General features: G+C 42.6%; 1 protein-coding gene across 19 annotated transcripts in view; it reads right to left on the bottom strand.

Moving 5' to 3' along the window:
• FIP1L1 (factor interacting with PAPOLA and CPSF1) overlaps nucleotides 1-12,507 on the bottom strand; it is a 69,012-nt gene that overhangs the window by 27,086 nt on the left and 29,419 nt on the right. For all 19 annotated transcript variants that reach the window (XM_017337807.3, XM_017337806.3, XM_070048122.1 and 16 more), the window contains 2 exons: nucleotides 3,721-3,814; nucleotides 136-292 (listed from right to left, as the gene is read on the bottom strand). In XM_017337807.3, the coding sequence (XP_017193296.1) occupies nucleotides 136-292; nucleotides 3,721-3,814 (251 nt within the window). The remainder of the gene's footprint in view (nucleotides 1-135; nucleotides 293-3,720; nucleotides 3,815-12,507) is intronic.

Here is a 12,507-nt window from a genome sequence, read left to right on the forward strand (position 1 = left end):
GCCCCACCTGCCACTTTTAAGGCAATGCAGTTAACCAAGATATTGTTTCTAAGTATATACTTTAATTACTAATTCAAAATACAAGAAACACATGTTATTTTTCTCTCAAAATCAAGTGTTTTATGTACTATTTACCTGGGGGTGGAATCAGAGGTGGAGCAGTGCTGACAGTGGGAGGAGGTGGAAGAAACGGAGGCGGTGGAAGGTGGGTAGGAGGACCCCCTGGAGGGAAAAACGGAGGTGGTTTGCTAAAATTGTTGTCCACTTCAGCAGCCGATCTTTCAGAAAGGACCTAGAAGTAGAGCACAATTAAAAGGACAAATTAATATTATCAATGAATAAATATTCTTAACTAAGATAAATCTTAGCAAGTTAATTATACTTAATCTGAAAAAAAAGCAAAAGGCAGTTTAATTCACAGGTACATGCATTTAGTGCTGAGGGGCACAGCAGTTAGAGTGTATGTAGTATGTGCACTTATATACATATGTAAGTATCCATTCCCTCACACACACTTTCTTTTTTAAAAGATTTTATTTATTTATCTGAAAGTTAGAGTTACACAGAGAGAGGAGAGGCAGAAAGAGGTCTTCCATCTAATGTTTCACTCCCCAATTGGCCACAACAGCCGGAGCTACGCCGATCAGAAGCCAGGAGCCAGGAGCTTCTTGCCACACAGGTGCAGGGCCCAAGGGCTTGGGCCATCTTCCACTGCTTTCCCAGGCCATAGCAGAGAGCTGGATCGGAAGTGGAGCAGCCGGGACTCGAACCAGCGCCCATATAGGATGCCAGAACTTTAGGCCAGGGTGTTAACCTGTTGTGCCACACTGCCATCCCCCTCACACTCTTTTAAAACTGTCTGTGACCGGCGCTGTGGCACAGTGGGTTAACGTCCTGGCCTGAAGTGCCAGCATCCTATACGGGTGCCCGTTCACATTCAAAGCCTAGGAAAAACTAGATCATTACCCAAAATACTCGTATGGAATAACTATGTAATAAAAAATTCTAAAAAAGATACAAGCTCTTTGTATAAATAATGTAGCCAGTTATATTCTTTGTTACTCAACCAAAGTTAAAGTATTTGGGTAAAGGCAATGGAATCACCATCGCAGCTTTTACCCTAAGAAAGAACAAGGCATGGGGCTGGCGTCATGGCACAGTAGGTTAAGTCACTATCCACAATGCCAAAATCCCATTTGGGCACTGGTCTAACTTACAGCTACTGCTCCACTTCCAATTAAGCTCCCTGCTAAAGTGCTAGAGAAAGCAGCAGAAGATGACCCAAGGGTTGAGCCCCTGCCACCCACACAGAAGACCCAGATGGAGTGCCAGGCTCCTGGTTCAGCCTGGTCCAGCCCCAGCCATTAGAATCATCTGGGGAGTAAACAAGCAGAGGGAATATATCTAAACCGCTGTCAAATAATTAATAAAAAAAAATAAAGAGAGAGAGAGAGAGAGAGAGAAAAGAAGGATTTAGAAAAATGAGAGAGAAGAAGAATTAAGATGGCAACAGGTGAGATACCACAGTAGTACTAGATTGCAAAGTAAGAGAATGCATTAACAAGGCGCACAGTAGGGGCGGCAAGAAAAACAGCTGTTTCATGTGAGCCTTGTCACTTTAAGACCAAGGGCTTCTACTAGAAAAATAAAATAAAGCAGCACTTCAAAATGCTGATCTGTTGTACAGATGAAAAAGGCAGGCACCTCAGAAGTACCCCAAAGTCCATAGACACAGAACAGCAAGCAAAGTGGTACCCAAAAAGCAGGACTTTTGACAAATTCCCTGAGGGAATTTGGGGATTTTTATTCTACTATCACTAATCTGGTTTTTAATAAATAATCAAATGCTGTTCAAAATATATTTAAAAATGCATGTTACTTTTCTATTTTACTTCAAAGAAGTGAACAGGCAACATCCTATATATATAACTTAGACTTCTCAAATATTTACTGACTTAACTTACCCTATGTACTTGCATAAAATTCAATAATTTGTGAAAAGTTTGTTAATAACCTGGTTCTTAAGAGTAAAGAACAGAATTATTTTAAGAAATTGTGGCATTTTAGTGATGGGGGAACAATGATTTACATTTAAAAGATGTTAAAAACACTACATAATTTATCAGTCGTAAAAATCGGAACATAGGGGCCAGCACTGTGGTGTAGTGGGTGAAGCTACAGCCTGCAGTGCCAGCATCCCACATGGGCGCCAGTTTGAGTCCCGGCTGTTCCATTTCCAATCCAGCTCTCTGCTATGGCCTGGGAAATCAGTAGAAGATGGCCCAGGTCCTTGGGTCCCTGCACCCATGTGGGGAACCTGGAGAAGGCCCCTGGCTCCTGGCTCCAGATAAGCTCAGCTATGGCCGTTGCAGCCTTCTTGGTAGTGAGCTGGTGGATGGAAAACCTCTCTCTCTCTGCCTCTCTTAACTCTGCCTTTCAAATAAAAAAATCTTTAAGAAAATAAAAAAGACTTCAGAAAAATAACTACTAAATTCCAAAATACAGATGAATAGACATAATATAGATATAAACCAAAATTTAATAAGGGGAAAAAAACCATAAAAAAAAATCAAAACACTTTGGACATTTTCTAAAGTACTCAGAAAAAAGGAATGAAGCCGGCAGTTTCACTTACTGGAGCTCTCCTTTAATTATCCAGTTTCCTGATAACATACTGTCCTTCCCCAGAAACGCCACATTTAATACAGCACCGTCCACACAGGGAAGCCACCAGAGACAGACACTGGGCCATAGCTTCAAGGGTATGGGAACACTCGGTGGGCAGGCAAGCCACAGGAAGAGATGCTCACTTCCCCTTCTGGAGGGAGTTCCAGTCCCGGCCGTGGTCGATTCCAGCTCCCTGCTACTACGCACCCTAGGGAGCAGCAGGACATGGCTCAGGTAGCTATGTCCCTGCCATCCATGTGGGAGACCTGGACTGAGTTCTTGGCTCCCACCTCCAGCATGACCCAGCCGAGGTAGCTGCAGGCACCTGGGGAGTAAACCAGCAGACTGGAGCGTGCTGTCTCTCTGTATGTGTATCTCTGTGTTTCTCTCTCAAATAAATATTTTTAATAAAGATTTTAGTTTTTAAACAAAAAGATCTAAGATCATAAATTAAGAAGGAAAAGCTTTAGGGTCGGCATTGTGGTGCAGAGGGTTAAAGCCTGGGCCTGCAGTGCCAGCATCTGACACGGGTGCCGATTCGAGTCCTGGCTGCTCCACTTCTGATCCAGCTCCCTGCTAATGTGTCTGCGAAAGCAGAGGATGATGGCTCAAGTCTTGGGGGCCCTGCACCCACATGGGAGGCCTGGAAGAAGCTCCTGGCTCCCAGCTTCGGATCAGTTCAGCTCCAGCTTTTGCGGTCATTTGGGGAGTGAACCAGCTGATGAAGACCTCTCTAACTCTTTCAAATAAATAAAATAAATCTTAAAAAGAAACACATCTCTCCATTAAAAAAGAAAAAGGGAAAGCTTTTGTAATCAATTTAAGAGTGATTGGCTCCATATTTTAAATTTCTTTACAGTACCTAACTTATATATAAGGGGATCTTCAAAAAGTTCATGGGGAATGCATGTTAAGAATAAATTATACATAGATTTCAAAAATCCTCTTGTTTTTCCACAACTTCTTAAATTCCACTTCTAACACACCACTATAAATATGTATTGAATGAGTCAGAACATATACAATCCTGCAGTTGATTTCTAAATACTCAACCTGTATGTTGCTGTTTTCATTCGCCCGGCGCCGGCCTTCTACCCGGCTAATGGTGATAGTCTGGCCAATAACATCGATTGCCCCAGGTAATCTCCTGCAACATACAAATACAAGAAATTCAGTTTCACCTAGTTAGAGGTTTTAAAAGTATTAAGTGACAAATAAAAACTAAAACCTTTTGTAATATATTCTCAACTAACATGAAGATCACAACATACTTTGCACTGTTACAAAACATCTTTTTCTAAGATTTATTTATTTGAAAGGCAGAGTTGGGGAGTGGGGAGAAAGAGAGAGAAAGGGAGAAAGAGAGAGAATCTTCCAACTGCTGATTCACTCCCCAAATGGCCACAGTAGCTAGGGTAGGGCCAAGCCAAAGCCAGGAGCTTGAACTTCATCCAAGTCTCCCACATGCGTGGCAAGGGCCCAGGGACTTAGGCCATCATCCCTTGCTTTCCCAGGTGCATTAGCAGGGAGCTGGATAGGAAGTGGAGCAGCCAAGAATTGAAGCAGTTCCCATTTGGGATGCCGGCACTGCAGATGGCAGTTTAACCCATTATACCACAACATGGGCCCTAAAACTGCTTTATTAGTATGCTAACATACCCAGAAACATCATAATGATAAAACTTTCATTGCTTGTATAGCTTCTTGATAGCCTCCACCTGAATTTATCTTTACAGAACTGAATTAGTCTACGTAGACAAATGAAAGTAAAATCTGTTAGCCACAACTGGAACACAAACCATAGTTCTATTAGGGGAAGTTTGAAAAGTGCCCACAAAAGCTTAAAAAGAAGTACTGCTCATTTTGAAATACACAGGATAGATTCCTTAATGATATATTCCAAGCATTAAAAAAAAAGGGGGAATTAATTCTCCATTTCTGATAACTTGTTTTTAGATAAAAAATTCAAGCAATTGAAACACCTGTTCTACCTCCAATTGTACACACAACCTCTTTAGAGTTTACATACAGGAAGACAGGGAAAAGTTAGTCTACTACAAAACAATGCTGCAAGTTTAACAGAGAAATATATTAAGTTAAATTTTTTAAAAATTAAAATAATGTCAAAAGCTATCTGTAGTTGAACAGAGAAGTGTATGCAAATTAGATTCATTTCTCTTTATCTTTCAGTTCTAAACAATTCTGCTTTTACTACTTTACAGAGGTAAAATAAATTACAGCTCTGAATTGTAACTATTTAAAATTGTTAGGTTTGTTTAATTTTATTTATTTATTTATTTGACAGATAGAGTTAGATAATGAGAGAGAGAGACACAGAGAGAAAGGTCTTCCTTCCGTTGGTTTACCTCCCAAATGGCCGCTACGGCCAAAGCTGTGCTGATCCGAAGCCAGGAGCCAGGTGCTTCCTCCTGGTCTCCCATGCAGGTGCAGGGCCCAAGCACTTGGGCCATCCTCCACTGCCCTCCTGGGCCACAGCAGAGAGCTGGCCTGGAAGAAGAGCAACCAGGACTAGAACCTGGTGCCCACATGGGATGCTGGCGCCACAGGTGGAGGATTAACCAAGTGAGCCACGGCACCGGCCCTAAAATTTATTTTTAATGAGTGAAGCTGAATATCTTTTAATTACTGTTCATAGACCTTACCTATTTTCCTGTAGCACTATGGTCTTTCCATTTATTTGATGAATTCTTTTTGTAGAGCTTTAATTTAAGCCTTTGACCATAACGCAGATTAAAAATGTTATCTCCAAAAAATAAATATTAAAAAACATGGAATCCTATAATCTTCCACAATCATTAAGTCAGGTTCCTAAAATGACTAACAGCAACAACTGCCATCTGTTGGGATGCCAACACGTTATACCTAAATCTCCCAGAAACCCCCAACATAAAAATCAATGTTACAAGCAAAGCCAGGTCCAGATGGAGTCACTGGCCTACCTGACAATTAAGTGGCAAAACTAACTTTGATGTCTGAGTTTTTCTGGTCCCAAAACCTACAAACTCCCTCCCTTTAAGCTACGCTTCTTTCCATTAAGATAAGTAATCTTTAAGGGATGTAAGACTTTTCTAGAGTGTTAGAAAGTCAGAGAAAGTTTTGTTTCAAGTGAATCTTCAAAGAATTCATGATTTTAGGGGGAGGGAGTATACGTGAGAGGCAGGGAGATACAGAATGAGGAAGGAAAGATAGCTCTCCTCCACTAGTTCACTCTCCAAATGCCTTTAATAGCCAGGCCAAAGCCAGGGGCTGGGAACTCAATCCAAGGTGACCACATAGGTGGCAGGGACCAAACCACTTGAGCCAACTCCACTGTCTCCCAAGGTCTGCATTAGCAGGAAGCTGCAGTCAGGTGCCAGAGCCAGGTATCAAACCCAGGCACTTCAATATGGAATGCTGCTATCTCAGGGAGGCCAAATGCCTGCCCCTTCTACAAGTAATTCTGTACAGAGCATGTGGAGAATCTTCTAGTACAGAGTTCTCATTTACCATCATTTCTTGTTCACTCAAGACTTTGCTTCTCCTAGCTGGGTCACTGACTGCCTAGGTCCCCTCACAATCCCAAAGATCAAGAGTCATTTCACTCCCATCCTTCAACCCAGGTTGGGGAAATACCTAACATCCACACATTAGAAAAATCCAAACACTTCTAAGATTATTAAAAAGAAACAATCCAAAACACCCTCCAATTTCTTCTCTAAAACCTGTTGATTGCAAAGCTGTATCCACCCCATCTTCTCATCAAAGTGAGTGCCGTATGCCTTCTGATACACATCTTGGATTCCAACTTCCTGCCAGACACAGGTGAGTATCCTGGGGCCAGGCTTTCCCTCACTACTCACTGTTACCCACACTGCGTGGTCAAATCTTGACTTACTCTTTTCTATTTCAAGCTACAGAATTCTCCCCCCTCCACTTTTTCTATAACCTCTCCTTCACTTATCTCTAAGGATTTGGGGCTTTGAAAAATTCTAGGACACATTAGCGTATTCATCTCTGAAAGTCTATCATAAATACGGTCAGAGAAGCCTAATTAGCCTCTTCAACTTTAAATGGATTAATCACTGAAAATGCAAAATGGCAAACATTGTGTTGCAAAGACATACAACTGAGAAATAATTAACAAATATATCCTGAGAAGGAAGGTCAGAAAATAATTTCCTACACTTTCATAATGTCTTGTGGCCCAGGAATTTTTTCCACAGGTTGATTTTTCTTAAATTCATATAAATGGGAAGTTAACCATTTTGTTTGGGAGCGTTTATGACATATCAGTATGTAGTAAAAAGATAGTAAAACGCAAGCAGCATTTAACACAGATGAACAACTTAAAAACTCCACGTCACTCTGGTGCCAGCTGGAATCTGTGCTTCCACTGAAGTCCTCCGTGAGCAGGCTGCTCCACTGCCTAACAAGATTCAGCAGTTTCCCTACGAGGAAATTACTATGACTTCCACTTCCACACAGCAAGGGTTAAGCAGGCCTATTCAACAGACAGCCCACGACACCACAGGATTCTCCTCTTTGTACTGAACTCAATCGCATAGTAACGCATAGTAACGAGCCAAGAGCCAGACACAAATCACACTGCATCTGTAAGTCAATCTGCAATCTACACTTTAAAGGGCACTGAGCAAGTGTTCACAAGAACTTCCACTTTCCTTCTTGGGACAGATGAACAAGACAAATCTTATTTGAAAACTCATCCGAAATTACAATGGAATTAACGTATGTCGTATTTTGCTACTGGTGTCCTAGAAAAGGTCTGAAGGTTGCTTGCAGAGATGCAACAGAAACGGCAACATGAGAGCTCAGAAGCAGGCAAGGCAGACAAAGAGTGAGCTGCTCGTTAGCAGTCAGACAAGGACACTGTTAACGATGAAGCCTTTGAACTGCATGAGACAAAGACAAACACCCGCCCTGAAGACGGCGTCTCCTCCTGTAATAACACAAGCTTGGCTTGGTGAGCATTCTTCAAAGCATTCTGTATTATGTTTACTCTTCATAATAACACAAGAGGTAGCAACAATTATTCCCACTTATGTTTCTCCTTTGAATCCACATTAAGAAAGTTTGATAGAGTGCAGTAGTTTTCAAACACTGTTGGCCAGAAAACACAGTAAAAACTACATTTTGCATAGTAATCCACTTCAGCTCTGTGCTAATGCACCTGGGAAAGCAGCAGAGGATGGCCCAAATGCTTAAGCTCCTGTACCCACATGGGAGACCCCTAAGAAGTGCCTGGCTCTTGGCTCCTGGATCTAGCATGGCCCAGACCTGGCTACTGTGGCCATTTGGGAAGCAAACCAGCAGACGGAAGCTCTCTGTGTCTCTCCCTAACTGATTCAAATACATAAATAAAAATCAGCAAATATATTCCATCAACCTCCTTATAACAGAAGCAGTGGTTACCAACCAAACACTTTCAAGGAGGCAGAGAATATAAATTAAATGAGAACCATAAAAGGGGGGGGGGGGGGCTCTATAAGGCTATAAAAAGCTATGCAAGGGGCCAGTGCTACAGCACAATAGTAAAGCCTCCATCTGCAGTGCTAGCATCCCTTACGAGCACTGGTTCGAGTCTCCGCTGTCCCACTTCCAAGCCAGCTCTCTGCTATGGCCTGGGGAAGCAGTAGAAGATGGTCCAAGTCCTTGGGCCCCTGCACTCAAGTGGGAGACCCAGAAGAAGCTCCTGGTTTCTGGCTTCAGATCGGCCCAGCTCCAGACATGGTGGCCATTTGTAAATTGGGCCATTGCAGCCATCTCTGTAAATCTGCCATTGAAATAAATAAATCTTAAAAAAAAAAAAAAATCCTGATGCCCAGGGTGCACACCAGGTATTTAAATCAGCATCTTTCAGACTGAAGCACCAAAAAGTTTTTTGAAGCTTCCCAGTGACTCAAATACACAGCCAACTAAAACTACTAAAAAAAATACAGCAGCTGTATATGTAGAAAGAATAAGTATAATAAGAATACAGTAGCTGATAAAAATTCAACTTAATTCTTTATTAACTAATAAATACATACAAAATTATTTCTATCAAACTGTCAATTATATTATGTTAAGGATATAATTTTAATACAAATCATTTTTTGTGGACTTACATGGTAATGTTTCCACAGCCACATTTTTTACTTTCATAAGTGCAGGAGGCCGGCGCCACGGCTCAATAGGCTAATCCTCCACCTAGAGGCGCCGGCACACCGGGTTCTAGTCCTGGTCGGGGCGCCGGATTCTTTCCTGGTTGCCCCTCTTCCAGGCCAGCTCTCTGCTGTGGCCAGGGAGTGCAGTGGAGGATGGCCCAAGTGCTTGGGCCCTGCACCCCATGGGAGACCAGGAGAAGCACCTGGCTTCTGCCTTCAGATCAGCGCGGTGCGCTGGCCGCAGTGCGCCAGCCGTGGCGGCCATTGGAGGGTGAACCAACGGCTAAAGGAAGACCTTTCTGTTTCTCTCTCACTATCCACTCTGTCAAAAAAAAAGCAGGAAAATTTTCCCTAATATTTCATACAAAATGTATAAAGAAAAATATTTTAATGCTTAGGTAAAGATTAAATGATAAAAAATTATCTAGAAAATAATATACGTACAAAATAAAAATCGAACAATTTAAAACTTGTCTTCAAGACAATAATGTATCTTACATCAGCACTCTATGTAAAGAGACTGGTAAGGCATGTTAATGAAGCAAGAGGTCCAAGAGGAGCTAACACCCACCCTGTGCCTGACCTTGCAAAACTTTACAACTACTTACTCCTTCAAGTAAAAGGTACAGATCTAGTCAATTTTATTTTTATAGATATAAAAGGGATTCTTCTTCATAGTAAACTGGCAGCACAAAGATTCAGGCCAGGGGCCGGGGTGGCGGTGTAGGGGGTAAAGCTGCCACCTACAGTGCCGCACCGGTTTGAGTCCTGGCTACTCCACTTGCTATCCAGCTCTCTGTATGGCCTGGGAGAGCAGTAAAAGATGGGCCAAGGCCTTGGGCACCTGCACCCACGTGGGAGCCTCAGAACAAACTCCTGGCTCCAGATCAGCTCAGCTCTGGCCATTGCGGCCAACTGGGCAGTGAACCAGCAGCAGATGGAAGACCTCTCTCTCAGTCTCTCTCTCTCTCTGCCTCTCCTTCTCTCTATGTTAACTCTTTCAAATGAATAAATAAATATTAAAAAAAAAAAGATTCAGGCCAACTACAATCAACTTCAAAACCCTTCCCTTCTTCCACAATAGTATTTTCCATATTAATTTCCTGAGAGCTAAGTTTTTTAAATGTTATATATGCCTTAGCTCTATTTAAAACAACACAAAAACCCTTGAATGCTTAAAGATGAAATAAGCTCCAATTTGACTCACTGGAGGACACGAATATGTTCATTAGAGCAGTCAAGTTCGCTTACTTTTGTACAAAACTTGGAAAGCTTTTTTTATATTTATATATTATATAAATTATATGTTATACTTCATTTGATGCTTTTAAATATACTGTTGATGGGAAAAGCAATTTGAAAAATAAAGACCTTCTTATGTCCATTCATACAAATATATTTCAAAAAAAATCTTACAAGTTACATACTGTAGCAACACAAATTCAGAGTGTTCAACCAAAGTCAAAAGCCACAGGTGCATCTATTCAGGACATTATCTCATCAAGACATAAACTAGGGCTGGTGCTGCGGTGTATCGGGTTAAGCCACCGCCTGCAGTGCCCACATCCCATATGCACATCAGTTCTGAGTCCCACTGCTCCACTTCTGATCCAGCTCTCTGCTGTGGCCTGGGAAAGCAGCAGAAGATGGCCCACATCCTTGGGCCGCTGCAAGCACATGGGAGACCCGGAAGAAGCTCCTGGTTCCTGACTGGCACAGCTCTGGCCCTTGCAGCCAATTGGGGAGTGAACCAGTGGATGGAAGACCCCCCTCCCCCAGCCTCTCCTCTCTCTCTGTGCAACTCTGACTTTCAAATAAATAAACACATCTTTAAAAAAAAAAAAAAGCATATAAAATAAACATAAAAATACAAGAACAAAGGCAGTATGACTCCCCAAAAGGTACGTGACACTGCAGTATCAGAATGTAAAGATTAAGAGACTGATGAAATGCCTGAAAAGGATTTCAAAAGAATGATCATGAGATTAATCAGAAACACAAAGAAGCAAATATACGACTTAAAGAACCCCATCCAGGGGCAGGTATGGTGGCGTAGCAAGTAAAGCCACTGCCTGCACTACCAGCATTCCTATGGGCGTTAGTTTGAGTCCCAGCTGCTCCACTTCTGATCCAGCTTCCTGCCAATGAGCCTGGGAAAGTAGTAGAGGATGGCCCAAGTCCTTGGGCCCCTGAACCCACACAGGAGATCTGGATGAAGCTCGTGGCTTCGGTCTATCCCAGCTCTGGTCATACTGGTCATTTGAGGAGTGAACCAGTGGATAGAAGATATCCCTCTCTCTCCATCCTTCTAACTCTTTCAAATAAATCTTTAAAAAAAAAAAAAAATGAAATCTAAATAAGACATGGATAAAAAATTCTTGTGGGAGATAAAGATATTGAGAAATCAAGGCAAAATACAGGTAATGACAAATTCAATATATCAAATAGAAAATGAATGGAAAGCCTTAACAGACGTGATGAAGCAGAAGATAGAATATCTGGCCAGCGCCGCGGCTCACTAGGCTAATCCTCCACCTGTGGCGCAGGCACCCCAGGGTCTAGTCCCGGTCAGGGCGCCGGATTCTGTCTCGGTTGCTCCTCTTCCAGTCCAGCTCTCTGCTGTGGCCCAGGAAGGCAGTGGAGGATGGCCCAAGTATTTGGACCCTGCACCCGCAGGGGAGACCAGGAGGAAGCACCTGGCTCCTGGGTTCGGATCGGTGCAGCGCGCCGGCAGGCAGCCATAGCAGCCGTTTTGGGGGTGAACCAACTTCCCGTTGGTTAAGGAAGACCTTTGTTTCTTTCTCTCTCTCTCTCACTGGCTAACTCTGTCAAAAAAAAAAAAAAAAAAAAAAAAGAAGAAGAAGAAGATAGAATATCTGAGCTAGAAGACAAATCCTTAGAAATAGTACCCCCCCGGGGGGGGATAGGCAGAAGACATTAGAAAAAGCAAAAACAGTGTTTGAGATTTATGGGATACTTCAAACAACCAAACATACATGTCTTCGTCAAGAGGACGGACTAGAAGAAATATTTTGTGAAACAAACAAGAAAGAAGGAAGTCAAATTATCCCTGTTCCCAGATGATATGATCCTATATATAAGGGAACCAAAAGATTCCAATAAGAGATTATTGGAACTCATAAGAGAGCTTGGCAATAGAATCAACACTTGAAAATCAATGGCCAAGATGTTAAAAAGGGGTGGGGGGCAGTGCTGAGGCTCAGTGGGTTAATCCTCCACCTGCAGTGCTGGCATCCCATGTGGGCACTGGCTCCTGTCCTGGCTGCACCTCTTCTGATCCAGCTCTCTGCTATGGCCTGGGAGAGCAGTAGAAAATGGCCCAAGTGCTTAGGTCCCTGCACCCACGTGCAAGACCCAGAGGAGGCTCCTAGCTCCTGGCTTGGGTGCAAGACCCAGAGGCGGCTCCTAGCTCCTGGCTTCAAACTGGCCCAGCTCCAGCTGTTGTGGCCATTTGGGGAGCAAACTGGCAGATGGAAGACCTTTCTCTCTGTCTCTCCCTCTGTCTGTAACTCTGCCTCCCAAATAAATAAAGTGTCAAAAAAATATAGCCTTTGTATACAAAATGGCATGGCTGAGAAAGAACTTGTCTAAAATAAAGCGGGAGGCATGAGAGTAACTGACTTCAAGACATATTACAGGACAGTTACAATCGAAA

Source organism: Oryctolagus cuniculus, chromosome 8 (genome assembly GCF_964237555.1).
Source record: "Oryctolagus cuniculus chromosome 8, mOryCun1.1, whole genome shotgun sequence".
In the NCBI taxonomy this organism is placed as follows: domain Eukaryota; kingdom Metazoa; phylum Chordata; class Mammalia; order Lagomorpha; family Leporidae; genus Oryctolagus; species Oryctolagus cuniculus.